The sequence below is a fragment of the Rhipicephalus microplus genome, chromosome X (genome assembly GCF_043290135.1).
Source record: "Rhipicephalus microplus isolate Deutch F79 chromosome X, USDA_Rmic, whole genome shotgun sequence".
NCBI lineage: Eukaryota > Metazoa > Arthropoda > Arachnida > Ixodida > Ixodidae > Rhipicephalus > Rhipicephalus microplus.
The window spans coordinates 378453615-378480447 of NC_134710.1; the positions used below are offsets into that span (position 1 = coordinate 378453615).

The 26833-nt window shown below is 43.4% G+C and overlaps 1 protein-coding gene across 1 annotated transcript in view; it reads right to left on the reverse strand.

Annotated features, from left to right (window-relative positions):
- Positions 1 to 3121: 3121 nt before the first annotated feature.
- The window catches only part of LOC142775386 (uncharacterized), a 51756-nt gene continuing 28044 nt past the window's right edge, over positions 3122 to 26833 (reverse strand). The window contains exons 3-4 of the mRNA XM_075876751.1: positions 14627 to 14872; positions 3122 to 3503 (exon numbers count right to left, since the gene is read on the reverse strand). Coding sequence (XP_075732866.1) covers positions 3155 to 3503; positions 14627 to 14872 — 595 coding nt within the window. The 3' untranslated portion in view covers positions 3122 to 3154. The remainder of the gene's footprint in view (positions 3504 to 14626; positions 14873 to 26833) is intronic.

A 26833-nucleotide genomic window follows, 5' to 3' on the forward strand; every position in this document is an offset into this window, starting at 1 on the left:
TCATACAGCGATTCGTTCACTTCTAAGCGAGTATGTTGTCACATATTGTCGCTTTTTTTTCTTTCTACTGTTCACATTTTTCTTTTCAAATAACAAAGCAGAAACGTCCAGCTCGTATTTAGTGCATATAATTTATGCTGTGATTTGTCTTTTTTATTTTTTTCTATTTAGTTTCGTGCCATGCAAATTTTCACTGAGGTGACGTACCTGTTATTGAATTTTTAAACTCCCCTACAACAATGGCCGAACAGGGCACTGTAGATACATGTATAAACAAACGAAACTGCAGGGCCACGCCCGACATAGCCTGCTCACGTGTAGCTCTGCGCTGCGCGCGTCCAGAGCTATCAAAAAAGTCGAACACTGCGCTGCAAAATACGACGAGTCCGATCTAATACAGACACTATATTTGCCTTGCACGGCTCTCTAACAAAGCAGAACGACTGTCCCCGTGTCAGGGCGAAGCAAAAGGTTTCCGCTTTGAGAAAGGTACCTCGAGGCTTAGCTGCACACGCTCATGTGTTGCGTTACAGACGCCTAATGGGTACTCCAGAGTCGCAAAAGGAAGAAATATTTCATAGAGGGCACCTCGCAGTGCTACTTACTGTTAGTATCATATGAAACTTTTAAAGAGTCAATGCTACATGCGCAAGTGTTGCTTCCCTTGCAGCGTGGTTAATTTTTGCACCAGGAAGTGAAGCGAAACTGCGGATTGAGAAGGCGCTGAGAACGAGACCCAATTACGCAATCGTTTTCTACTTTTGAGACGAAGCTAAAGTGTCCTTCCAAGTTTTTCGCTCGTAAGAAATGACGCCGAGGCCGAAATGTCTCCCAAACGAGCTCTTTATGTCTCCGCAATAATGGTCGACTTTTGAGAGAAGAGGCGTAAGCTACCAATAACTGAAAGTTTGGATGTTACTGAAGTATATCTGCACAAAATGTTTTTTCACTAAAGTTTCTCGCGTTAGTTTGAAGTCATGCGAAATAAATCCATAAAATAGTTAACGGAGCGAAAGTGGCAATATCGAAGTAGCTTATAATTGCGAAATATGACTGCAGGAAACACATAGGAAAATTGACAGATTATTAGAAGTGCTTCGCGTTGACCATTTTGTGTTGTCTGTTTTGATTTTTTCATGTGCAATTGGCGGCCACTTTTCCAAATAATGCCTCAGCAAACAAACTACACTCAAGTCTTCTAAGTCTGAAAAGCTTTATTCCAACTTCGGACACGTAAAAGCAAAAATAAATACCACAAAGAAACTCCTTCTTCGTCTGTCTGATTAATTTCCAACACAGGACAACGAAATCAAAGGGAACCATTGTATTGTCAGTCGCATAATACTGTGTTCGTTGTGAATAAACAGCATTGAAAGTGTTTTAGGTACACTTCATTATAAAAAAAATCATAGAGTGCTTCTCTCTAGTGACTTCTTTTCTTTTGTTTTTACGTGACTAGAACAGCTCATCGCGAATTCAAATGATGTTCAACATTCTGACTTCTCTCGTATACGCGCACATTGTGGAAAATAAGGAAAGATTTCATACTTTATCTGATATGTGGTGTTTTTGACAACAGGGTCTTAAACATATAGAACAAGATGTTATCATTTTCCACTTCGCTCCAAGATGGTACATTTGAAATGAAAGGCAATTAAAATGAATGTATTAGGCACTTTGAAAAAGTACTGATCTTAAATAGCAGAACCTGAAGCACATAAGGGGATACACATAAGGGGATTTTATATCTTATCTGATGTGTGGTGTTTTTTGACAACAGGGTCTTAAACATATAGAACAAGATGTTATCATTTTCCACTTCGCTCCAAGATGGTACATTTGAAATGAAAGGCAATTAAAATGAATGTATTAGGCACTTTGAAAAAGTACTGATCTTAAATAGCAGAAACTGAAGCACATAAGGATATGGTGGGGTAAATCTCCCAAAATACAGAATTTGCATTTTTGGCACCAAAAATGTAATATACTTTGATAAACAAACCTGTGGAAGCCCAACATCGAGCGCCCACTCCAAGTGGTTTAAATACCGCGCAGAAGCGTGCCGCCCGCGCTCTGGCTTAAGCAGTACGCGCACGTAAAACCTTGTTTTCCTCAAATAGCGATTTGTGTACATTTTTCAACTTGAATGTACCTTTGCTCAAAAATTTTTTATTATAGTTTGACGAAACTTCGTATGCGTGAACTACAACATGTTGGAAAAAGTCTTAAATAGAAAAATTCCCATTTCTTAAAGTATGAATCTGTAACAAAGTACACAACAATACGCACCCTGCGTCGTGTTGTGCAAGCAGTATTTTCATTTTTTTACATATAATAATGAAATGAATACTTCTTTAATTCGGATGTAACCTATGAGCCTCTACAACAACGTGGCCGAATTTGGTTACAATACATTTGGTAGTTGTAGAGAAGAATACATTGAATAAGTGAACCCCCTTTAAAATTTGGGAGTAGGCCATAGAAAGGATAGGCAACCTAGGCCCATAAAAGGAGTTCATTTGATACCCAGTGGCATTTTTTTGAGCACGTAAACTCTAATGATAATACTTGCAGCCGTTCCAAAGATACTATGCTAAAACTGACATATACCATTTATCTTACCATATTCCCTTAAGCTCAAAAGAAGAGCTTAAGCACTTTTGGAGGTTTTCCACAAGTGCCATAAAGACGTAAGAGCTGCCGGCTGTGCAGGAGCGTACCCTTGTATACAGCAAGGGCATCTCGCTGTTTAAGCCGCTACGCCTACGAAACCAAGAAGGACACCCAGAAGAACACAAGATGTCGTTAATTTTGTAGCAAAGTATTCCGCGTTGTGAATCCAAGCCCAAAATAAATGTTTCAAAGAAAATGACCATAACCACATCTGAATACTGATTATCAAAGTACGGTGAGCTATATAGATTTTACCTACAAAATATAGGTTTTAAGCTTTGTGTTAGGCCCATTCATTTTACCAGCAGCAATTGACTGTATTTTTCTCGGTTCCAATTCAAGTAGGCTTGGCTCTCTTAGAATACATGAAATGAAGAGAGACTAGCCGATTCGACATCTACTTCGAATTTATTTATCATAATGCACAATATTTATGTATCACGGACGAAACAGTGGGATGCAGTGCTCCCGAAGTTAAATGCTAACTCCTCACACATGCCCGGCGACATGCATCCAGTGAATCGAACTGGTTAGACCCGATCAAGATGCGGTGCGACTTCAGTGCGCACCGGGTCACGTTGACACAGCGAGCTCCACTGTGTGCCTGCATGTCGGCGAAATAAGGGTGCCTCAGCTGGCGAGGTGAGCCCGTCTCCGCAGCTGGCGTCTCGTCGCACTCCGACTCTGTGCGGAGCACGCAGCGCCGGCGGCATTCTTCCCAGCTGCGGTACACGCCACGACGGCCCACGGACAAGCACGTACCCTGCGGGAAGCTCCACGCGACGCACTTCTTGCCATGAAAGTACCACGGCACGTGCAGCACGTCTTGCCTACATGAAATAAACAAGTTGGGGTGTTGTTTTATGATCACCACTATTTGTGGTTAATTCATGGTGAATGCGTTAGAAGCGTCCACTCTCTGTACATAAGCCAACTAAGACAATGAAAAAAAGTTAACCAGCGAATATGATACTGCCTAATCTAATTCTGGGCCACTTGAGTTTACGAAAAGTTTACGCAAACAGTTTGAGAGACACTTGTATGTATATATCTGCAGCGCTATACCACGGCTTGAGTTGAGTGACCGGCGCGAACAATTATGTGAAGCCCATTACACATCAACCGCCATAGACAGAGAGTAGCGACAGTGCCTCACTGACCGAGAGGCTACGAAGGCCGCCCCTTCCACAACAGCTCACCAGTGAGGTGTCCTCTCACGTTACACTCGCCCATACCTGAAGGATGACGTCATCAGTGACCGCACGACGCAACATAGTGGCACTACCCTCACCACTGTAGCGGTACAGGCGCTCTGCGTAATCTGACGTGGTAGTGATTTTGGTGGGAGGGGTTAGAAGAGCAAGAAGGCACCTAATTTCTGCAGCCTGGTTGGGAGCACGGCACAGCGCCTAGCAAACTGTCGTCACTCTACTGTGGTTCGCTCCTCTTCGCACTCTCTTGTTATCATTGTTTTAGATGCGGAGCATCTTATACTCGCGCCTTGTAGTGCGCCGTCCGCGCCGTCCGCGCCGTCCGCACCGCTTCTCGAACATTCGACAGCTGACGCGCGCGCATGCGCCGTCGCGCCGTCGCCCACTCTTCCACCATCTGTGCATCCCTTCCTCCTCTACACACCGCGCGCGCTTCACTCCTCCACCATCTGTGCACCCTTCCTCCTCAACACACCGCGTTCGACATCTACAATTCTCCTGATTCTCCAGTGGACGCGCATGTGGCGTCGCGCTTCGAGAACATTCAACAGCTGACAGTGCATGCGCCGTCGTGCTGTATATATACTCAAGGTCGGCGCTCGCTCGCTCAGTTGCCGCTCGTCGGTTGGTTTGTACGGCGCGTCGACGTCCAAGGTCACGGTGAAATGAATTCCAACGAATCCACAAACACAATGATCGACGTCCCTTCGACCAGCGCCGCCCTTTCGCATACGTGTGTACGTGTTCACTCATTTAACACCCCCTCCTACAACCACGTTAACCAATTTAGCCATCGACCCAAGTAAGTCGCAATTTAACACCCCATTTCACAACCACGTTAACCAATTTAGCCATCGACCCAAGTAAGTCGCACTTCAACACCCCGTTAACCAATTATATGGTCCGCATCCTCCTCAGTGTTCCCCCGAGGGAAGCTGCGGGCAATTTTTTTTCGTCGTCAGCTGTGCTCCGTGGTCACTCTTTTTCATCCTCGTTAACCCTGCCAGTTAATATGCCATCGATGCTGCTCATTGCTTAAGCGGCCGCCTGAGAGCTCCGCTTTGAAAAACAGGTAAAACAATAATAATAATAATAATAATAATAATAATAATAATAATAATAATAATAATAATAATAATAATAATAATAATAATAATAATAATAATAATAATAATAATAATAATAATAATAATAATAATAATAATAATAATAATAATAATAATAATAATAATAATAATAATAATAATAATAATAATTTTATTATTATTATTATTATTATTATTATCTAAGGTTGAACATCCCAAAACCACGCTATGAATTTGGGAAACGCCACAGTGAAGGGCTCCGGAAATTCAGACTACCTGGGGTTGTTGAATAGATGTGCACCTAAATCTAGGCACACGAGCTTCGCTTAAAAAACGAAGGCTAATACCACATCAGGGCAACACCAACCATATTTTAAGTTCTGAATATCCACGGTTGAGGAGCGTAATATATATATATTTTTTGATATTTCCGCAGAAACGCTCAGTGTTCGCCTCCTTTGTACAGCACTTCGTGCATTGCAGGCGTCGTGAACCAAGTGAAACGCCGACAGCCCATTTAAGACAATCGAAGCCAGCCGTGGCGTACCTGCCAGCCCTGCAAGCGCACAACCTTCGACCGAGTGGCCCACGCACGTGACGGGGGACAAAAGAGCGGTTAGAGGAATTCAGTTGTGTTATCAGCAGACGAGACCTTTATTCTTTTTCTTCCTCCTTCACTTTGCCACCTGATCGCTGCGCTCTAAATTGACGGTTTATCCCTCTTTTATAACAATAGTTCATAACACTGCACTGAAGCTACTCTAACAATAGTAGAATTAAAGTTCTGTTGGACGTTAGCAGCTTACTTCTAGAGTGTCTGTTGCTATTCTTCCAGCAGGGTAGCATTTGATATTAACGCGCTATGTCGACACTAACTGCCAATTCTCTGCGGAGCACATTGTTCAGACCGCTTGGCGTCTGTTGTAGCGCGATATGAGGTGACACACATAAAGAATTTGAATAATAGTTCACCAAGTGAGCATTGAAAGCATGCAAGAATTGTCCTCCTCGCTAGTTGGTGTCTCATTTGACCAACACAGTCAGTTTAACGAGTTTTTTTTTACAATGTTCCGTTCCAGCGATTGTTGAAGGAGTAGTGATAATAATGCTAACAATACGAGATTGTTGCTCTTAATAGAAACACGGGTTTTGGAAACGCAGCAAAAGCAGTCTAGTGTGGTGCCTGGGAAAGCATCGCTCATATAGGACCCTTTCTGTTTCGATAGCGAGGGAGCCACTCCAATACCTTTAGGGACCGTGCGACGTGACGCGGAAGACTTCTATACGCGACGTACTAGCGGTAGATTTGTGATGGTTGACGTAAACAACAATGGGTGTATATTCTACAGCAGTGTTGCGGAGTGGTCACTCCGGAATCACCATGACATCGGAATCATTTAGCATTTTTGCAGCCTCGGAATGAAAGGAAGACAATGCTGTGAGGAATGGAATGGGACTGTCATAAGCATGTTTTTCCCTGAATGCAGTGGTTATATAATTACGTTTTTTACCAAAAATACAGCACGTTTTCGTCAACGAGCTAATTTTTAAATTTCAAACATTAGTAAATGAGAGGCTAGACTATCAATAAAGCAGCATTTTTAAAAATAGCTTGGCTCAGAACAAGCACAATACATTTATAAGCAACGCACCTACTAAAAGTTTGTCCTCATATTTACAGTGCTCCTCTTAAGTTTGTGTCTATTTTTGGTGTTGCTGTGGTCCAGCGGAACTACAGCGGCAACATTCCCTCTTACCTCCTCTTACCTCAAGAACAGTTTGGTAGCTGGCACAAATACCTTTTTCGACAAGAAAGACATCGCATACCTGCGCACAGGGGAACACAAAGTTCTCACCCAATCTTTGCTTGTAAGGCGCGCTTGACAAGCGTGAGTGCTGATGAGCAATGCGGCACTATATTCCATATTGGATGCTAAGGCAGAAGGTGCCCAACTAAGGGTGCACTGTTCAATCTAATACCAGCATATCTAAAGTTTTTTTTGTTGTTGTTGTTCCCAATAACCAAACTTTAGTTTTCTTTAAATTAACGACTGCTCGAGACGCGGGGCAATACTGCTTAGCCACACTACTTTTGTCAGCATGAAAATACGCTATGTCGTCAGTTTAGCCTTAACAAATTTAAGCTTAAACAAAAAAAATATCATCATTCGTTCAAAAATGCTGGTCATGAGAAGACACATGTAGCGGGAAAGCTGTTCCTAAGGGAATTAGTAGGGTGGTTTCACTGCACAAGATATGCCACTAAGCTACTAACCCTCGACCTTGGTAACGTGTTTTACGCACTTTCTCAGATCCTAATGGATCTAAAGATACCATATTTGTGGTGTTGTTCATTCTTAACTTGTTAAAAATATCAAAATGCATTTTATACATCGAGGAATTGAAGGAATGAAATGGAACGCTCCCGCCATTCCCGGAGTTGAATTGGCCAACTTTTCCAATCCGTGGTATTAAAAGGAATGAAACTGTTGGTAAATCGTAATTTCCCGGAATCGAATCAGAACGGAATGGAGGTGCCCATTCCGCAACACTGGTCTCCAGCCACCTCAAGACTGGTTTTGATGATTTAGGCTGGATGCTGGACGCAAAAATTGCGCATGTTGCACACGAATTTAACCCGTTCACAACATCAGTCCGGAACCATCTATGCATGACAATGGAGTGAGAAAATATGAATGAGGCGCACCGCTGCGGTTTTCGTGAAAGGCAGCTACTCATCTCAATCGTGACCGTACATTGTCCTTGCGTTTTGTGTAGTGTTTGGTGCTTACCAATTTCTTTCAAGCGGGCCACAAGAAAACTGCAGTAGAAGTCACTTCTATTGCGATAGCTATTATATGGACACTCTCGGCTGGTTTTTGCCGCCGGCGTCATCGTCAGCGTCAACTTGGGCATTGACGTCGATGCCATGGACCGTACATGTATACATATGAAAACTCAGGAAAGAAAGAAATCTAGAAAAAAAAATACTCCGGCGCGCGGAATCGAACGTGGGACCTCTCCATGGTGCCAGCGAGGCGTTAGCCACTGAGCCACCCCGGAGCGCATCCCGCGATTATCAAATGACAAGCTTCTTATATCTACCACTTGCCGCTGCTCATGAGTATCTCGGGGGGGGGGGCATTGTGTTTTCAGCATTACCACCAAGATGGCGCAATGAGCGCGCGTCGCAACATCGCGCTGCAGCGCCCACTCTAGTCTCCCACTCGTAGTTTCCCGGCTAAGAGAAAGAGAGCGAAGCTCCCTCACGCGCCCTTATCTCGCTGCGGCACGGAGTTGAAGTTCGTATGCCTTGGCTGCCCTCGGGCTCTGCTTGGAACGATTCTGCTGTAGTTACCGGGGGCACAAACGTCAATGCAATCAATTGGGTCTCCAATTGCGAAAAGCGCGCGCTTTTCAGACACAGCTAAGTAAAAAATGAGACGCTTCGTCGCATGCATCCGTCCCTGTCAGTACGTTTTTTTCGTCATTTTTGCGTGAGGAAGGTGAGGCATGTTTCGATCTGCTTTTCATTCTGCGGGCGACCTTTAAATTTGTGTCTGTTGCCTTTATTGCTACGTCTTTCCGCCAAAGCTGTGACTTTTTTTTTTCTCTGCGAAGCGTACAACTCAGGGTAGCTACTTCGGTGCTTGTTCTTCCAGACAGGTGGAACAGTTTTCGCACCTCATTGCAAGCTAAGAAAGAGGCAGATAAGCACAACTATTGGCAGGCAAGTACTAAGCGATTTGCTCGCGTATTTGAGAATCCCTGCCAACTTTTCTTAGCAGATTCTGCTTCAGCGAGCCTACATTCAAACTTCGTGTCTTCCTTGTCACAGGTCATGCCGGATTAAGGCGAACTTGGTGCGTGCCGAGCCCGATCACACTAAATTTTGCCTTTGAAGTCGATTATGAATATCACGACCTACGTGCCACTTTCGTTATTTCTAAAAAATAGCATGCTTCAAGGAATGTTGCACAAGAACTCCACCAACAATATGCACTCAATAGAATACTCAAAGGCTTATGAATTACTGTACGCTAATTCCTCACATACAACTCATGTTAGTTGCGAGAAAATATCTACGCTACGACAGAGACCTCATGAGGGAAAACGGGAAGAGCGCCATTGTCACAAAAGTTTTATAAATATTCTCTATAAATTGACGAAGACAGCACGCATAATTTTGGCACGCAGAAAGGAGATAGCCAATCACATAGAATGTAGAAACTAGTGAGCTTGAATCATTTCAAGGGCTTTAATAACACTGCCATTACAAAGCCGTTACTATCAAGGAGCAGGTAGCATAGCAAGTACGGCGCCTGCGATGAGAAGTAAAGACATGTAAACTTCCTATTTAATGCTATTACACCCTACGTAAAATTCACACTGATGCAACTCGCAGCTGAGACATCACTATCACATTCTGGTAATTGTATTTTGTCACGTGCTCGTGACGTCAAAGAAGGCAGAAGTCAGCCTATCTACGCTCAAACTCTATTTGGCTGAACTTGTGGCCAGGAAACCGAATATTTTAAGCAAGCAATGTTTATACATGGTTCACTGGTAGCGCTGAACAGTGCGTTGGCCATCGATATTCTGATCCGCGGCAACAATCGTCATCATTTGTACGCGTAGTTTGGAATATTCAAGCGTTATCGCTGATGGCCGAGTTTGTTTTATAATAAACTCAGATGTTGCGTTTGCGCCCTGAAGCCAAAGAAATGGTCTGAAAACGATCCGGAGACTTTCGGAAATTCTGGCCCCGATAGCAGGAAGCCGTATCTCCACGTGAAATACGCCGACAATGTGAAACATATCGTTTGGGGTAGAATATATTATGACACTCGTGCAAAAAAAAATCTAATGAAGGCCAACCATTCCCTCACCAAGCTCCTTCATGCAATGTCACCGTTTCTTCGTCCGTTCCTTCTCCGGGCCTTAGTTATACGAGAAGACTTCCTGTTCGAATACAGCTACTCGACAAGATATCGTCACAAATATTGAAGAACACACAATAAAACAACGTCTAAACAATAGATCTAATGACTGTATTACAAAAACGTAATTGGGGTCGAATAAATCGTGGCTTAGGAACGGGCATGATGAGCCCGTATACCAAACTATCCTGGGATATTTCAGGGGACACAAGTTGGCCTTTGCCAGGATGAGTCAACGATTCACCGTTTTTATTAAAGCCTCCTAGTGGGGCCAGTGTTGCCAGAGAGACATCAGATGCAAACCATACGCAAACCTACGGGGAATATGTGAATGCGTAAGTATAATAAGGCGGACAAAAATATTATAGGAACACCAGTTTCGCCTCGAGGGCACAGCAATAATGCAACAGCCAGAAAGTGATTTATTTATTTATTTATTGACCGACCGACCGACCGACCGATCGACCGATTGACCGACCGACCGACCGACTGACTGACTTACTGATATGCGGGGTTTAATGTCCCAAAACCACCATATGATTATGTGAGACGCCGTAGGGAAGGGCTCTGGAAATTTTAACCACCTGGAGTTCCTTAACGTGCACGAAAATGTAAGCACACGGGCCTACAGCCAGAAAGTGGAACGCTTCCGGAGACTAGCAATTCACTCTTTTGCATCTGGTCTAGCGAAACTCGAATAGGGAATAGATTAGAGAATAGATCTTATTTATTATAAATTGGAAATTTTGGGCTGTCTGTCGTCACCACGTGAAATAAGCGGTAAAACCACACAGCAAGTACAGAGGAATACGAGTGGTGTACCGATGTCCGTCAAGATAGTGCTCGCGACCACCCCCTTGTGGTAAAAGTTGGATAAAAGCAGGAATTGAACTCAAGCATTCTGCGTTCTAGCCAAATATTCTACCAAAGAGCCCCGCCTGCAGTCTCGCAACTTCTTTTGAAATAGAACGTCACGTGCGTAAAACGTCCATGTGGGATGCAATGATGGCTAACGAATTGATTGATTTGTGGCGTTTAACGTCCCAAAACCGTCATAAGATTATGAGAGACGCCGTAGTGGAGGGCTCTTGAAATTTAGACCACCTGGGGTTCTTTAACGTGCACCCAAATCTGAGCACACGGGCCTACAACATTTCCGCCTCCATCGGAAATGCAGCCACCACAGCCGGGATTCGATCCTGCAACCTGCGGGTCAGCAGCCGAGTACCTTAGCCACTAGACCACCGCGGCGGGGCGTGGCTACCGAATGTCATGCTACCGAATGTCATGCGTGGCTACCGAATGTCATTACATTTGTACCCTTATGATACAGCCGTCATGGTAGGCTACGATCAAGTGTCGTTAAGCGCAATGGACTGAATGGTATGGATAGTTTATATGAATCAAGGAATGGCTCGAAGAGACATTGCTAATTTAATTTCGAGGTCATTAACAAAAATCAGTGCATCTCCACGAGATGAATGACGATGACGACGACTGAGCGAAGCGATAAGCTGTAAGGTTCATAATGTCTACGTTGAAATCGCCGACTACTTTAAAGGACCGACAGATGAACGGATGGACGCACAGATGGACGGGTGAACGCACGGATGGACGAACGACAGATCAGTGGCCGGACAGACTGATGGACGGTTGAATGAACAAGTAAACGGATTGAGAGACGGATGGCGCGGGTAATCACGTATTGTGCTGTCGTATGCTTGATTACACATAACGTCGGCTCTTTATCATTCAATCTAATTTTATTGATAAAACGTAAGCAATTGTTACAAACTAGCTGGACCGCAGGCCTATATTGGCATGTGGTCGGTCCATATCCGAGTATATAACTTTGATATAGACTGATCAAATCAGAATTTTTATATGGTCAGTTCATATAGTAGTTTCGCAATGCAGATACCTTTTCATTATTTGTAGTACGGGTGTTCAGTTTTTGTTAGTATTTGGGGGGCTTCATGGAGAAAAAGGAGGTCAGCCCTAAAGGAGCTTCGCCCCAAAAGCTGGCATCAGCAGCGTTGATCCAACGAACGCATAGAATAACTATCATGGTCCGAGCAGGAATCGAACCCCAGTATTCTGCGTGGCGAACAACTATTCTACAACAAAGCGACGCCTGGTCCCGGAACTGCTTTTGAAGTAGACTACATTGTTCGTACAACGACAATTGTGTTTGCAGTGCTTGCTATCAAATTTTATAAACAGTACTTATGTACCCTTATCATATATGCGACACGTTGTATTAACGGAAATTTTAGTGAAGCTCCATCCGGTGAAGCTAATTTATCAATACATGGCCAGCAACCTCGCTTGCACAAGCGCTACGTATCAGTTTATCGCTTCAGGTGTTGCTAATACCTATGTTGCTGTTGCCGTCGCTACACAACAGTAAAAGTGTGAATGTTGAACAGTTATATGTGCATACAATATATGCACGTTTAGCGTCATTTCGTAGCGTTTGGCTTAATACAAAAATTACAACACAGTCACCTTCGATTCGCATGTTTTGCATAACGTCGATTGCCAAGGTACGTGGGATCTGTCGATACTTTTTTGTGTGTGTCTCCTCTTGGTGCTTCAGGTGACAAAATACGGGCGGCCAGTTTTCTCTCTTCTTCAAGAGCATTCATCGGCAGGCCTCGAACGCGTGCCGATGCTATAGCTTGCGCTCTTCGTCTGGCGGATATGACCACATGAGTGGCTAGATTTATCTCTTCTTCAGCTATAGCCGTTCTTATCCAGAGCAGAAGCGCGCTTTTGTTCACTAGTCTAACCTGTGATGCGTGCGGAGATGTTGTCGATATGGAATTTATTTGTAATAGGACGGCCACGGCAACTAGAAAAAAGAAAGAACGCCAATAGTGTCGATGCATTTGCTATTACAGTAAAAGACAAAAATGTTTGTACGCATTTATCACTAGCACAGATGATAAAGAGCTCGTGTCGGAGAACTTCCGGCATCTGCGGCGACGTCGTTAGTTGCGGGCAATTCATCGGCGTGGTCCATATTTGAAAATTACGGTGAATGTAAATGAGTAAAATAATGTGTCAGAGTCGCGATCGAGCATAGGCAATCAGGCGTTCTACAGAGCCACGCCTACCTGTGCATGAAGCTGCTTCGGAAGTAAAACCTATACACAGGTCATGCACCGCAAGCAGTCGTGTCAAGAAGTTCAATGGTGCATGGCAGAATATTACGATGGCACCAGGTGTCACACCTTGATAATTGCGCAAAGCTTGGGTAGTCGGCCCATTAACTCATTACACAAGCCTCACTCATTACACACCCACCTTTACGCTTAGTCATCGTTCTCACCCAAAGCATCCAGCAGCTGCAAAGCTCCGTATATTCATTGCTCACCTATGGCGTCTTAGACACAATACATGGCTCCAGCATGACGGCTTAAAGATGATGTCAAGGCAGTATATTCACGTGCGATTAACCTGCTTCTGTCTGAAAACAACGTCGCTAGAACGCTCTTTGGCTTCTGTGCGTAAATAGCGACAGAATCAAAATGCAAGGCAGTGGGTTTGATTCAATGCACTCTAACAGACACGTGACATCATAAATTTCGCATCAGAGCATGTTGGTGCTTCTATGTGGTATATTAAAGAATGTCAGTGCACGCCATTCATCGTTTTGTGAACTTCGGTAATTCGCTAAACGATCTTATGGCATATTGCGGGCTTCATACCTGCACTATAGCAGTAGGCGTTGCTTTGCCCGCATCCTGGCTGAAGTATTGACAGAACAAGGTAGAATGTCTAAGCATATCATAGCATGATGCGAACACAGCCTGATTACGCTTTTGCAGTCTGCTCTTGATGGGCAAGCTTAAACGACCTTAAAGCTTTAAATATAGTGTATGCCCACTGTGAGCAAGCAAAGTGTATTGCAGTATAGAGCGCGTGGCCTTTTACATTGTCCTTTACAGCTTCAGCTTATCAGGGTACAGCAAGAAAAATATTATTTTGTGTAAGCACAAAAAGTGTTTCCTTTAGGTGTTACCATTGCAAATATCGTCGGAAGACGATAGTCTTGCCAATGGAGAGAGTGAACAAAACATTCTCTTTGTGCGCGAGAAAATCATTGAGTGGGATTCTGAAACGCTGCGTGGGACATGAGCGTCATCTGGTAGTAGTCTTGGAAAACGTAAGAATGGCCTCTGATATAGCGTGCGCCCAGCGTGCGTGCGCCATCTCAAATGCCCTAGTTTGTAGAATGAAAGGTCACAGGTAGGTGGCAGCACCATGTCGTCTTATCTAAGCGTATAAATTATCCACCCTTTCGTGCATAGCGTCGCAATCTCAGCGCAGCGTAATACACGCTATAGTCCTTAGAACGACTTATATATAGATTTTCTAATATATAAAAACATGCCAGAAAATACTGAAGGATTGATATTGTGCCTCAGATATGCGCAACGTTTGTTTTTATTCGACAGTAAGCACAAGCATGAACGGAAAAACTAGATCAAGACTGGTGGGCGTTGAGGAAGTGATTGAACTTTGCCCTAATAATGAATTCGTTTGGTTTACAGACAGATGGTAGCAATGTTTGGGGTTTCATGTAAAATGTGTCTCAAATGCAGACCCAATGAAGTGATTCTCGTACTTCAGGAAGGGTTCAAAGCTAAATCGTGGTAAAAACCTGCGAGGCCAGCAAGGGAAGAAACCAAGGTGCATTCAGTGAACTCACCGGGTGCAGGGAAAGAAAAGTATGCTTCTGTAGCAGCGATCCGACACGTGGCGGCCGTTGACACAGCTAGTGAGGCAGCTCTTGATGCTTGAGAACCAGTTGAAGCCGCGGTTGCACACGTGCGCTGGGTTTGTGGCCGCCAGTACGCAGACTTTCCTAAAAGCGCTGCAGTAGAATTCGTGCTTTGGATGCCCGCAGTGAGTGTACACATGCCCACTGTATGACTCGAGGGTGACGGCCTGTGATCTGCAAGAATTGTGTACATCAATGCAACATATGAAAAAGGCGTCAATGTATAAAAGATTTAAAACACCAATAGGTGAGTTCTGGCTCTCGTAACCTTTTACAATATTGATTATATTAAAGAAAAGTGCTTCTTCAGCCACTGAAACTTGATTTCTTCCGATCACCTTTTTTGCACACTCTGGAGAAACCTCAATGCGTGGTGGCTAGAGGAAGATTTCGAAAGTGGTGTGCCAGTTGTTGCCACGTAAAAGCAGTGGGCAGTGGCCGGTGCAGGGCAGGGCCTATGTTCGGAGACGCCGCTATACAAGTGGCTAAATATTTTCATACCTACACCATTGTTTCCTAACTTGGAGAAGATGTACAGAAGAAAATGTTAGCAGTAATCGCCAGCTGTTAGGTTTGTAGTAATGAAATGCGTTTGCTCATCTATTTTGTAGTGTGTGTAGCTTAGGCCAATAACGCGAAGTGCAAAAAAAAACCACTTGGAACAAATCTTTGGTTTTGAACGCTGTCGTAGTAATCTACCGAAAGATACCGTCTGAGCATTCAGTCTCTTGTACTGTGTGACGATAAATAAATATATATATATATATATATATATATATATATATATATATATATATATATATATATATATATATATCTGCAGACATCAGAACAATGCTTGTATACCTTTCCACGTGTAAAGCTGCGGTCGCGGTTGCTTATACTTCGAGTTCAGAACGCCAGGCACCCATATTCTCTTACACCAGCGTTTTACAGAGTTACGAAATATTTCTATTAGAAAGCCACTTTGTCTCCATTTTACGAGAGGAGACTTTTTCCCGGTGTGAGATGTATGACGTGAGACCGTTCGAGACAGGATATGACGTTTTTTTCTTTCTTTCTTTTCGTATATATTATTTTTCAGTCTGTCAATTCTTCATGCTAACTAAAGACCAACTGAGCAAATTCTGCTTTACTGTCTCACTGACAAAACGAACGAGAATCGCACAAGCTGTTACAATGCAACCTTGAATACTTACAGACGCTCACTAATTACATGGAACATCTTGCTAGGTCACATTTTGAAGTTGGAAGCTAAGAATGAGTAATAACAAAGTAAATTATCCAAATGGGAAATATGTAGACCATCGAAACTCATGCGTGCGATCCTACATTTCCCGTGTTAAGGTGCACAACGCAATATGTTGATGTTTACTTCACATGAGGATGGCACCCGTACTTCTTTGAGGTTTTTTCGTCCATGTTTGAATTAGTGCTTCATTTTTCAGATGTATCTGTACCAACGAAACACATTTATTCCCAATGACGTCATATATACGTTTATAATGGGCTAGAAAGCCCACTCGCGTCCCCATGAAGAGTTTCATAAGTTTCTTTTTAAATAGCAGTTATCAAAAGCCATTCCTGCAGCTTCCCTGCAAGTGTTTTGAACCTGCTGCTCTTTAGTATTTATTTCATGCAAGGGCCACTTCGTGATGTTACTACTCTACTCGGATGTCGCAAGTCTAGCATCGGCCCTAAAAGAAAAAGAAAAAAAAAACTATTCGGTAAACAAAATGATTACCTGCCCAGGTCCTGATTTCGTTAACGGAAGACTTCAAGGCATACATGAATCACATCACAGATAATGGGCAAACTTACACGTCTAAATTGCACGTCGTCTTCTTCCCGAGACCCAGTTGTGGTAACCGGCAGAGTCGTCCCTGGGCTAGTCATCACCGTCATCAGGAGTTGTCGAGCTGTTTTTCCTTTCGTAGCCCTGCCCGCGACTCGGAATCTTGTGCGAGCACCTGTCCTCGTTCTCCTGTTCGCTTTTTCATCGACGTCCGGATGTACGACCCTCCTCGGAATGAATCGCTGGCCAACGGTGTTGGGCGCTATCTCCAGCCGCCGCTCGAAGGCACCATACGCGACGTCTGGTGTGACATGGTAAGGCGACAGCAAGTGGCGGACATTGAGTAGCCAAATGCCTAGGAGCAGCCTTGCAATAGCGATGCCAAGGACGACACACAAGAACTGGACACGGCTTGGCTTCGAGGGCTCGCTCAAGGATTCGGGTTCCAGCGTCTGCTCGGAAACGGGCCCTGAGCCATCTTCGTAGTAGTATCTCGGAAGGATACGATCCGATGGCAAAGCAGCTGCTTGCCACGGACCTTCTGCCAGGAAACATAAATCAGCTGTTGATGATGCAGCTCACGTCGGCAAAGGCGTCCATACGCTGCGGAAAGTCCGGACTGCTGGTGAGACGACGCTGAATTGCTCGGCGTCCCCGTTACACTGAGGCTCCCCTTGAACGGACTGCATTCTCGCCAAATGCAAACGTGGACAATCGGAAAGCGGTTTGCTTGCTTAGACATGCCGTCACCCTCGAGGCCTACAGTGGGCACGTGTACACTCACTGCGGGCACCCAAAGCACGAAGGACGGTTACAAGCAGAACGAGGCAACGGTGTGAGTTGTTGTTGTTGTTGTTGTTGTTGCCCCTTCGCACTGGCACATACCCACTATGGGGGATTGGCCATGAAATCTAGAAGTATCCTATATGAGATATATTAAAAGGTTTATCCTTAATGAAAAAACTAATGATGTAATAGAAAATAATAATTAACTAAAAAGGAATATTAAACTAAACAAATAATTGAAGATTGAATCAAGAAGAGAAAAGGTGAGGTAATACTACAGTGGAAGACAGAAATTTTGAGTAGACCAGACAATCGAGCTTATCTCACCCGGTCACAATCAAATGAATATGCAAATTTCATTCAAAATTAGACAAGTGTCTTCAGAAATATATTTAAGCAGGCATTATTGTACTTCTTTGTCTTCGCTGCCTCACGGCACGCGCTCCGGATTCAAGATTTCTTGTTCTTGTTCACCTATTGGTCGTGGCGCATACCCCCTAAGGGAGATTGGACCAGAATCAGGTGGTTCTAAAAATTACTGTTTAGACTTAAAATAATGTAGCTATAATAGAAAGATTGCTGATAACCTTGGAAAGTATGGTGCTTGAGCAAGTACATACAATTCTTTAAATAAAGAAACGAATTTATTCTTACGATAGAGCGATAGTCTGGTTTTACACGTATATAATTTTGTGGACACGTTAGAATAATGAAACATAATAATTAGTCAGTTTATTATTTTCATCAGGATAGTACCGGACAGCCGCGCATACTCTTGCATTAAATAACCCAGAAATGGAAGCTCCAAAAAGACAAAATGACAAGCACAGATGAATGTATACCGATATCACGTAAAGATATTTCTGAAAGAGTTTTTCGTAATGTGTTAAACCACCTGCAGGTCAAAAACAAATGCTCTATCGTTTCAAGTTCATGACAGAACGCGCACATAACGCGCTCACTCGAAACAATGAGTTCAGGTAAAGCTTGATAACCTCAGCGGGCAGGAAGGTTTGTTCTACATTCTTTAAAAACATATATCGGCTGACTATTTATCGCAAAAACAAATCGCTTAAATCAAGCCTGTCATCACGGGCTCGCATAAACAAGTTTGTTCCGGTAGTTCACTCTCATGTGGAGCCCTAAATATACGCTGAAAAATATGCGATGAAGTTTTTGGACATTCATTCTGGAACAGTGAATTACTTGCATGAGGTACCACAGTTTACTTATGAGAAATAGGTTGCATACTGTCACCTTAGGAACGACTGACAGGTACCAGCTATTCCAGTTTTTAGATTTTTTTTGCAGTAATGAATTTTCTCATGCCAGTTCAGTTCACTGTCAATACCGTTGTCCAGGGGTACTCCCAATACCTAACTGGAGGGGCAAAGAAACTTAGGTTGGCGAAAGTGTCGAAAGTAGACGGCCACTCGCCGTGCCAGAATCAGTGGCACTTTCTCCAGTTCACAGTACTTCCACCGGCAACACAAAAGGACAGGACTGTTTTAACAATATGCAGTATACTCTTTTAGTCAGTACAGAATGTGGCAAAATCATCGGCGTAGGCCAGCAAACGCACCTCTACTTCTTGTAAATTAAAGCCACGTATCACGTCTCTTTGTATCATCATCATCATCATCATCATCATCATCATCAACAACAACAACACCATCATCATCAGCCTGACTACGTCCACTGAAGGACAAAGGCCTCTCCCATGTTCCGCCAGTCAACTCGTTCTTGTGCCTGCTGCTGCCATTTTACACCCGCAAAAGAGACAAGGAGTGCAGTGTTAGTTCTATACTTTCAAGTATTCTTTTTATTATTAGGTAGCACCTGCTTTGAGAATTTTTCCTTCAGAAAACCATACTGGCAAACCGATATCAGGTTGTGTTAAGTTAAAAAGCAATCGGACCTGCAATTGATGACTCCTTCAATTAACTTTTTAAATTCTTACACCACAGAAAGAAGATATAAAATTCCATCACATTACCACATTTGCATAATGGACATAACCTGGTAATTTTTACTTCATAAGAAACACACCAGTAGTAAACATTCGATTAGCAAAATAAGACAAAACGTTTAATATATAAAAGGTGCAACCTGAATAATGAGAACCTATATTTATAAGGTGACAAAAAGAATTGAACATCGTCAGTTCTGGTTATAAGAATGACACTAAGATATAAAATGCACCATCTACAACTGCGATACAAATCGGGTTTTTCAAGAAAGAAATGGCATTTTACCCCTGCACCACATTGGAGGGCCAGGCGCAATTCTTAAAATGACGACACATTGCAGACTACCAACCACCGCGCCTCAAGCGCGTTGGCTGTGTTGGGCTTCACTTTTTTAAGCTCGTGCTGAACCCTCTTATATTCAAGTACACTCAAGGCGTGTGAAACGAAACGCCCGATGACATTGGCCACTTGATATTCTGACGTTAGGGGTGGCGGAATACGTGTGTCACAGTCTCTTAGGCCACTATAGCAGATGACTAGAATATCATGAATGTTCATAACAATCATTTCACTTGTGTTACTTTCTCATTATTACCACACGTGCACTGTGTGTGCTATAATCAAAAGTGCCTTTCTCTCATACACCAAAATCGAAGTCGACCGATGGTTGATATAACGATGCCTACTCATTCTGGATGTCTCCGTAGATTGTGGCAGTTGCACAGTCCCGGGTTTTTGGTTTCGCTCTCATTGTTTGGCTATCACCAGACTGCTTTTTCGGAATCTGTCACCGGACACTGCATCTTTGCAGGAAAGGCTTCAGTTCTCTCATTTAGCCCGACGAACCAACTCTAATTTTTTCACAGTTCATAGTTTTGATTAATTTTTGTACTGCGATATTGAGGTGTCTGATAATCTTAAGATGCTTTCAGCTAAATAAAAAAAAAACGCCATGCCTGTGGCGAAAGCGCAGCACAGTCACAGCGAAAGCTCCTAGAGCGGCCTTTCAGAGCTTTTTCTAAAGACTCATTGGGTAACTGCTGCAAGCCCACTTGCTCGGTAACTACTAAGGCATTAATAATGAAAAACTTAGAGTAGTAGGCCGGCATTTCCTATGCTATTCTTCGACATTCTTTTGGGAAGCGTCGTATTCGCTTAATGATTACGAGGATTTCTGTGTCAATTGTTCATGGAGTAGCTGAACACGATGAGGAATTTCCTGAAGTGGGTATGCGCCACAGGTAATAAATGATAACTAACACGCTTTTGTAATGGGTCGGAGCTTTCGACGACCCACTCTTTGCGCTATTCGCATTGTATGACGCCTGGATTTTTTCACTGTTGTTATGAAATGCTTTATTCTTCATAATATTGTCATTACTTTCCAGACATCAAACATGCTAAGGGAAACTTTTCCAACATGTTCCAAGCACTCTTGTAGCTCAGTAGTAGAATACTGGACTGGTATCCAGCGGACCCGCGTTCGAGCCTCCCTGTGTAATTGGTACTAGATGTTTTTTGCTAATTTCGCACGATGTGGTTACGAACACCTGCAATGGCGGCGGCGGAACACTACGGCGCGGCGCGAGACTCAAGTCGTTATCTCATAGGAGCTTTTGCTGTACAAATTATTCAAGTAATTGTGAAAGTACCGAGCAAGAATTCAATTACATTTATGTTAGAATTTTCGCAATTGTTTCATAATAATGATTGGACTAATGTTAGTATCTGCGGTTTTACGCGCCAAAACCATAGTATGAATGTGAGGCACGTCGCAGTACAGGGCTCCTGAAGCATGACCACTCGTGTTGTTCGCGGCCGCTGGAACCGAGAAGAACACAGAGTCTGCCATTTCGCCTGCATCGTCTTGGGTCAGCAGCCGAGTACCGTCACCGAAGCACTCCCTCGACGAACAGGTTGCAATTAGGGAAACACCTCGCATACTAACATGATCGGGAATTGAAGTTTTCGTTATTTATTTTTGCCAAAGCATTAGTTACTTATCTCATTTTAATTTTGCATATATTAGGTTGGTGATTTCTGGGGCTGCTAAATCTTGTAGCACTCAGCATACGCGTCTTTCTATTTCAACAACAAATTAATTTGTGAAGCTAGTTCATGATACAACCCTAAATAAAATATCGTAGCGCTTCATTTATGGATGAGAGGACATGTTCTTTTTCAAGATGGTCTTGTGATAGCTCCGGACACAATAGTAATGTGACCGCAGCTCACACAGCGATTAGTTCACTTCTAAGCGAGTATTTTGTCACATATTGTCGCTTTTTTCTTTTTACTCTTCACATATTTAATTTCAGTTAACAAAACAGAAAGGTCCAGCCCGTATTTTGTGCACATATTATATGCTGTGATTTGCCTTTATTTGTTCCTATTTTGTTTTGTGCCATGAAAATTTTCACTGACGTGATGTACCTCTTTGAATTTGTAAACCCCCATACAACAATGCCCGTACAGGGCACTGTATGTACATCTATAAGCAAATGAAACTAAAGGGCCGCGTGTGGTGTATCCTGCTCACGCGTAGCTCTGCGCTGCGCGCGTCCTAACTATCAGAAGTGTCAAGCACTGAGCTGCAACATACGACGAGACCGATCTAATACAGACACTTTATTCGCCTTGCACGCCTCTCTAACAAGGCACAATGACTGCTCCCGTGTCAGGGAGAAGCAAAAGGTTTCCACTCTGGAAAAGGTACCTCGAGGCTTTGCTGCACATTCTCGTGTATTGCGTTACAGACGCCTAATGGGTACTCCAGAGTCACAAAAGGAAGAAATATGGCGTAGAGGGCACCTCGCAATACTACTTACTGTTGGTATCATATGGAACTTTTAAAGAGTCAATTATACACGTGCACTTGTTCCTTTCCTTGCAGCTAGGTTAATTTTTTCCACCGGGAAGTGAAGCGAAATCGCCGATTGAGAAGGCGCTGAGAACGAGGCCCAATTAGGCAATCGCCCTCTACTTTTGAGACGAGGCTCAAGCGTCCTCCCTAGTTTTTCGCTCGCAACCAACGACGCCGAAGACGAATTGTCTCCGAAACGAGCTCTTTAATGCCTCCGCAATAATAGTCAATTGTCGAGAGAAGAGCCATGTGCTATGAATAACTGAAAATTTGGATGTTACTGAATTACATCTGCACAAAATGTTTTTTCACTAAAGTTCCTCGCATTAGATTGAATTCATGCGAAATTTCTCCATAAAATAGTTGACGGATCAAAAGTGCCAATATCGCAGTAGCTTATAATTGCGAAATGTGACCGCAGGAAACACACGATAAAATTAACAGATCATGAAAAGTGGTTCGTGTTGACCATTTTGCGTGTTTTGTTTCACTTTTTAATATGCTTTTTGCGGCCACGTTTCCGAATAATGTGTAAGAAAACGAACTACACTCTAGTCTTCCAAGTCTTAAAAGGTATACTCATAGTTCCGACACGTGGAAGCAAAAATATATACCACAAAGCAACGCCTCCTTCATCTGTCTGAGTAGTTGCAACACAGGAAAATGAAATCGAAGGGTACCATTGAATTGTCAATAGCATACTACTGGGTTGTTGTGATGATACAGGAATGAAAGTATTTCATGTATTCCACACTATAAAAAATTCGTAAAGTGCTTCTTCCTAGTGACTCCTTTCGTTTTGCTGTTACGTGACTAGAACAGTTCATCGCGAATTCAACTAGTTGTTCCACAGTCTTATTTATCTCGTATACATGCACAATGTAGAACATAAAGAAAGATTTCGTACTTTATCTGCTACGTGGTTTTTTTTTTTTTACAAAAGGGTCTAAAGCAGAGAGAGTAAGATGTTATCATTCTTCCCATTCGCACCAAGGTCGTGGATTCGAAATGAAAGGCAAATAAAATGAAGATATTAATCACGTTAAAAGTGTACTGATCTTAAATGCCCGGACATGAAGCAGTTAAGGAGGTATGGTAGGGTAAACCCCTTAAAATATCAAATTTGCATTTTTGGCAACGAAAAATCTACACTCCTCTGATAAACAAACCTGTGAATGCCCGACATCGAACGCCCAATTCAAGTGGTTTGAATGTCGCGCTGAAGTGCGCCCCCCGCACTCTGGTGTAAGCACTAAGCACACAAAAAAAATCTGTTTTCCTGAAATGGCGTTTTATGTACATTTTTCAACTTCAATGTACCTTTCATCAAAAAATTTTGAATTTATTTCCACGAAAGTTTGTATGCGTGAACTACAACACGTTGTAAATTTACTTAACTAAAAAATTACCAGTTTATTAAAATGTTAAGCTGTAACAAAATTACACAACAATACACACCCTCCACCGTGTTGTGCAAGCAGTATTTTCATTTTTACGTAAATTTATGAAACTAGTATTTCTTTTATTTCGGATATAACCGAAAAGTCTCTACGACAACACGGCGGAACATGGTTACATTACTTTTGGTAATTTGTGAGAACAAAAAGGGTGTCACTTGATACTCAGTGGCATTTTTGTGAGCACGTAAAATTAATGGTAATACTTGCAGCCGTTTTTAATATGCTATGCTGAAACTGACATATACCATTTACCCTACCATATCCCCTTAAGCTCACAAGAAGAGCTTAAGCAGTTTTATAGGCTTTCGAGAGATGCCACGAACACGTAAGAGTTGTCGGCTGTGCAGGATTTTACCCCGCGTTCACTCCCAGGACAGCTCGCTGTTCTAGCCGCTATGCCCACTAAACCAAGGAGGACACCGAGAAAAACACAAGATGGCGTTATTTTGTAGGAAAGTATTCTGCATGGGGAATCCAAGTCAAAAATAAATCTTTCACAGAATATCACACTAACCGAATCTGAATACTGAGTATCAAAGTATGGTGAGCTTTATAAATTTTACCTACAAAATACAAGTTTCGTAGTAGGCCCATCCATTTTATCAGCACCAAATGACTGTGTTTTTCCCGGTTCCACTTCAAGTGGGCTTGGCTCTCTTAGAATACATGGAATGAAAAGAGACCAGCCGATTCGACATGTACTTCGAACTTAATTATCATAATACGCAAAACTTATGTATCCTGAACAAAAAATTAAGGTGCAGTGTGCCTGAACGTAAATGCTAACTCCTGACACATGCTCGGCAACTTGCATCCAGTGAATCGAACTGGTTAGACCCGATCAAGATGCGGTGCGACTTCAATGCGCGCCGGGTCACGTTGACACAGCGAGCTCCACCGTGTGCCTGCATGTCGGCGAAATAAGGGCGCCTCAGCTGGCGAGGTGAGCCCGTCTCGGCAGCTGACGTCTCGTCGCACTTCGACTCTGTGCGGAGCACGCAGCGCCGGCGGCATTCTTCCCAGCTGCGGTATACGCCACGACGGCCCACGGACAAGCACGTACCCGGCCGGAAGCTCCACGCGACGCACTTCTTGCCATGAAAGTACCACGGTAAGTCCAGGACGTCTTGCCTGCAAAAGATAAACAAGTTTTGGTGTTGTTTAATGATCACCATAGTTTGTGGTTAATTTATGGTGAATGCGTTAAAAGCGTCCACTCTATTTACATAAGCCAACTAAGTCCATGAAAAAAAAAGTTAACCGGCGAGTATAATACTGCCTAATCCAGTTACGGACCAATTGACCTTGCGAAAAGTTGATGCAAACAGTTTGAGAGACACTTGTATGTATGTATCTGCAGCGATATACCACGGCTTGAGTAGAGTGACGAGTGACCGGCGCTAACAATTATGTGAAGCCCATTACATATCAACCGCCGTAGACAGAGCGTTGCGACAGTGCCTCGCTGACCGGGAGGCAACGAAAAGGCGCGCCTTCCACAACAGCTCACCAATGAGGTGTCCTCTCACGTGACACTCACCCATATTTGAAGAATGACGTCATCAGTGACCACAACGCAACATAGTGGCACTACCCTCACTACTGTGTTGCTACAGGCGCACTGCGTAATTTGCCGCAGTGTTGGTGTTGGTGATGGGGGTTAGAAAAGCAAGAAGGCGCCTAAATTTTGCAACCTAGCTGGTCCTCTCGTCCCTCTCGTCCTTGTACTGTGGTTCGCTCCTCTTTTGCGCATTTTCGCAGTCTCTTGTTATCATTGTTTTTTGTCGTCAGCTATGCTCCACGGTCGCTCTTTTTCATCCTCGTTAGCTCTGCCAGTTATTATGCCACCGACGCTGCTCATTGCTGAAGCGGGTGCCTGAGAGCTTCGCTTTGAAAAACAGGTACAACAACAGCAACAACAATACAAAAATAAATTATTATTATTATTATTATTATTATTTCCTGAGGTTGTTCATCCCAAAACCACGCTATGAATTCGGGGAACGCCACAGTGAAGGGCTGCGGAAATTTCGACCACCTGGGGTTGTTTAATTGACTTGCGCCTAAACATATGCACACGAGCTTCCCTTAAAAAAACAAATGCTAATTTCACATTAGGACAACGACAACCATGTTTGACAATCTAGATATCCGCGCTTGAAGTGGGTAATATTTCTTCAATGTTTCCACAGAAACTTTCAGTGCTCGCCTGCTTTGCACAGCACTTCGTGCATTGCAGGCGTCGTGAACCAAGTGAAACGTCGACAGCCCCGTTAAGATAATTTAAGCCAGCCGTGGCGTACCTGCCGGCCCTGCAAGCGCACAACCTCCGACCGAGTGGCTCACGCACGTGACGGGGGACAAAAGCGCGGTTAGAGGACAATTGGTCGCGATATCAGCAGAACAGGCGTTTGCTCTCTTTCTTCTTCCTTGTCTTTGCCACCTGATAGCTGCGCTCTAAAATGACGGCTGATCCCTCTTTTATAGCAATAGTTCATAACACTGAACTGAAACTACTCTAATGGATATATAATTACAGTTCTGTTGGACGTTGACAACTTACTTCTAGTGTGTCTGTTGCTATTCTTCCAGCATGGTAGCATTTGGTATTGAAGCACTCATGTCGACACCAACTGCCGAGCACTTTGTTCGCACGGCGTGGCGTCTGTGGTAGCGCGATATGAGGCGACTCACATCAAGAATTTGAAGAATAGTTCACCAAGTGAGCATCGAAAGCATGCAAGAATTGCCCTCCCTGCTAGTGTGTGACACATTCACCTAAACGAGATTATCTCGACGATGTTCCGTTGCTGCGAGTGTTGAAAAATAGTGATAATATATTAAACAATATTGGATTGTTGCTCTTAATAGAAACGTGGGTTTCGGGAACCGCAAAAAAACCAGTGTAGCGTGGTGCCTGGGAAAGCATTACTTATATAAGATACAATTTTTTTCGATACCAAGAGATCCAGTTTGTTACCATTCGGGGCCATGTGATGTGACGGGGAAGATTTCAATTCGCGACGTACTAGCGGTAGGTTTGTGATGGTTCACGTAAACAACAGTGGGTGTATATTCTCCAGCAGTGTTGCTGAGTCGTCACTCTGGAATAGGAATGATTTCGTAATCATTGCGCATTTTTGCAGCCTCATAATAGAAGGAACACGATGCTGTGAGGAATCGAATGGGAGTGGAATTAAGCACCTTTTTCTCGGAAATGAATGGTATTGGAATTGCGTGTTTTACCGAAAATCCAGCTCG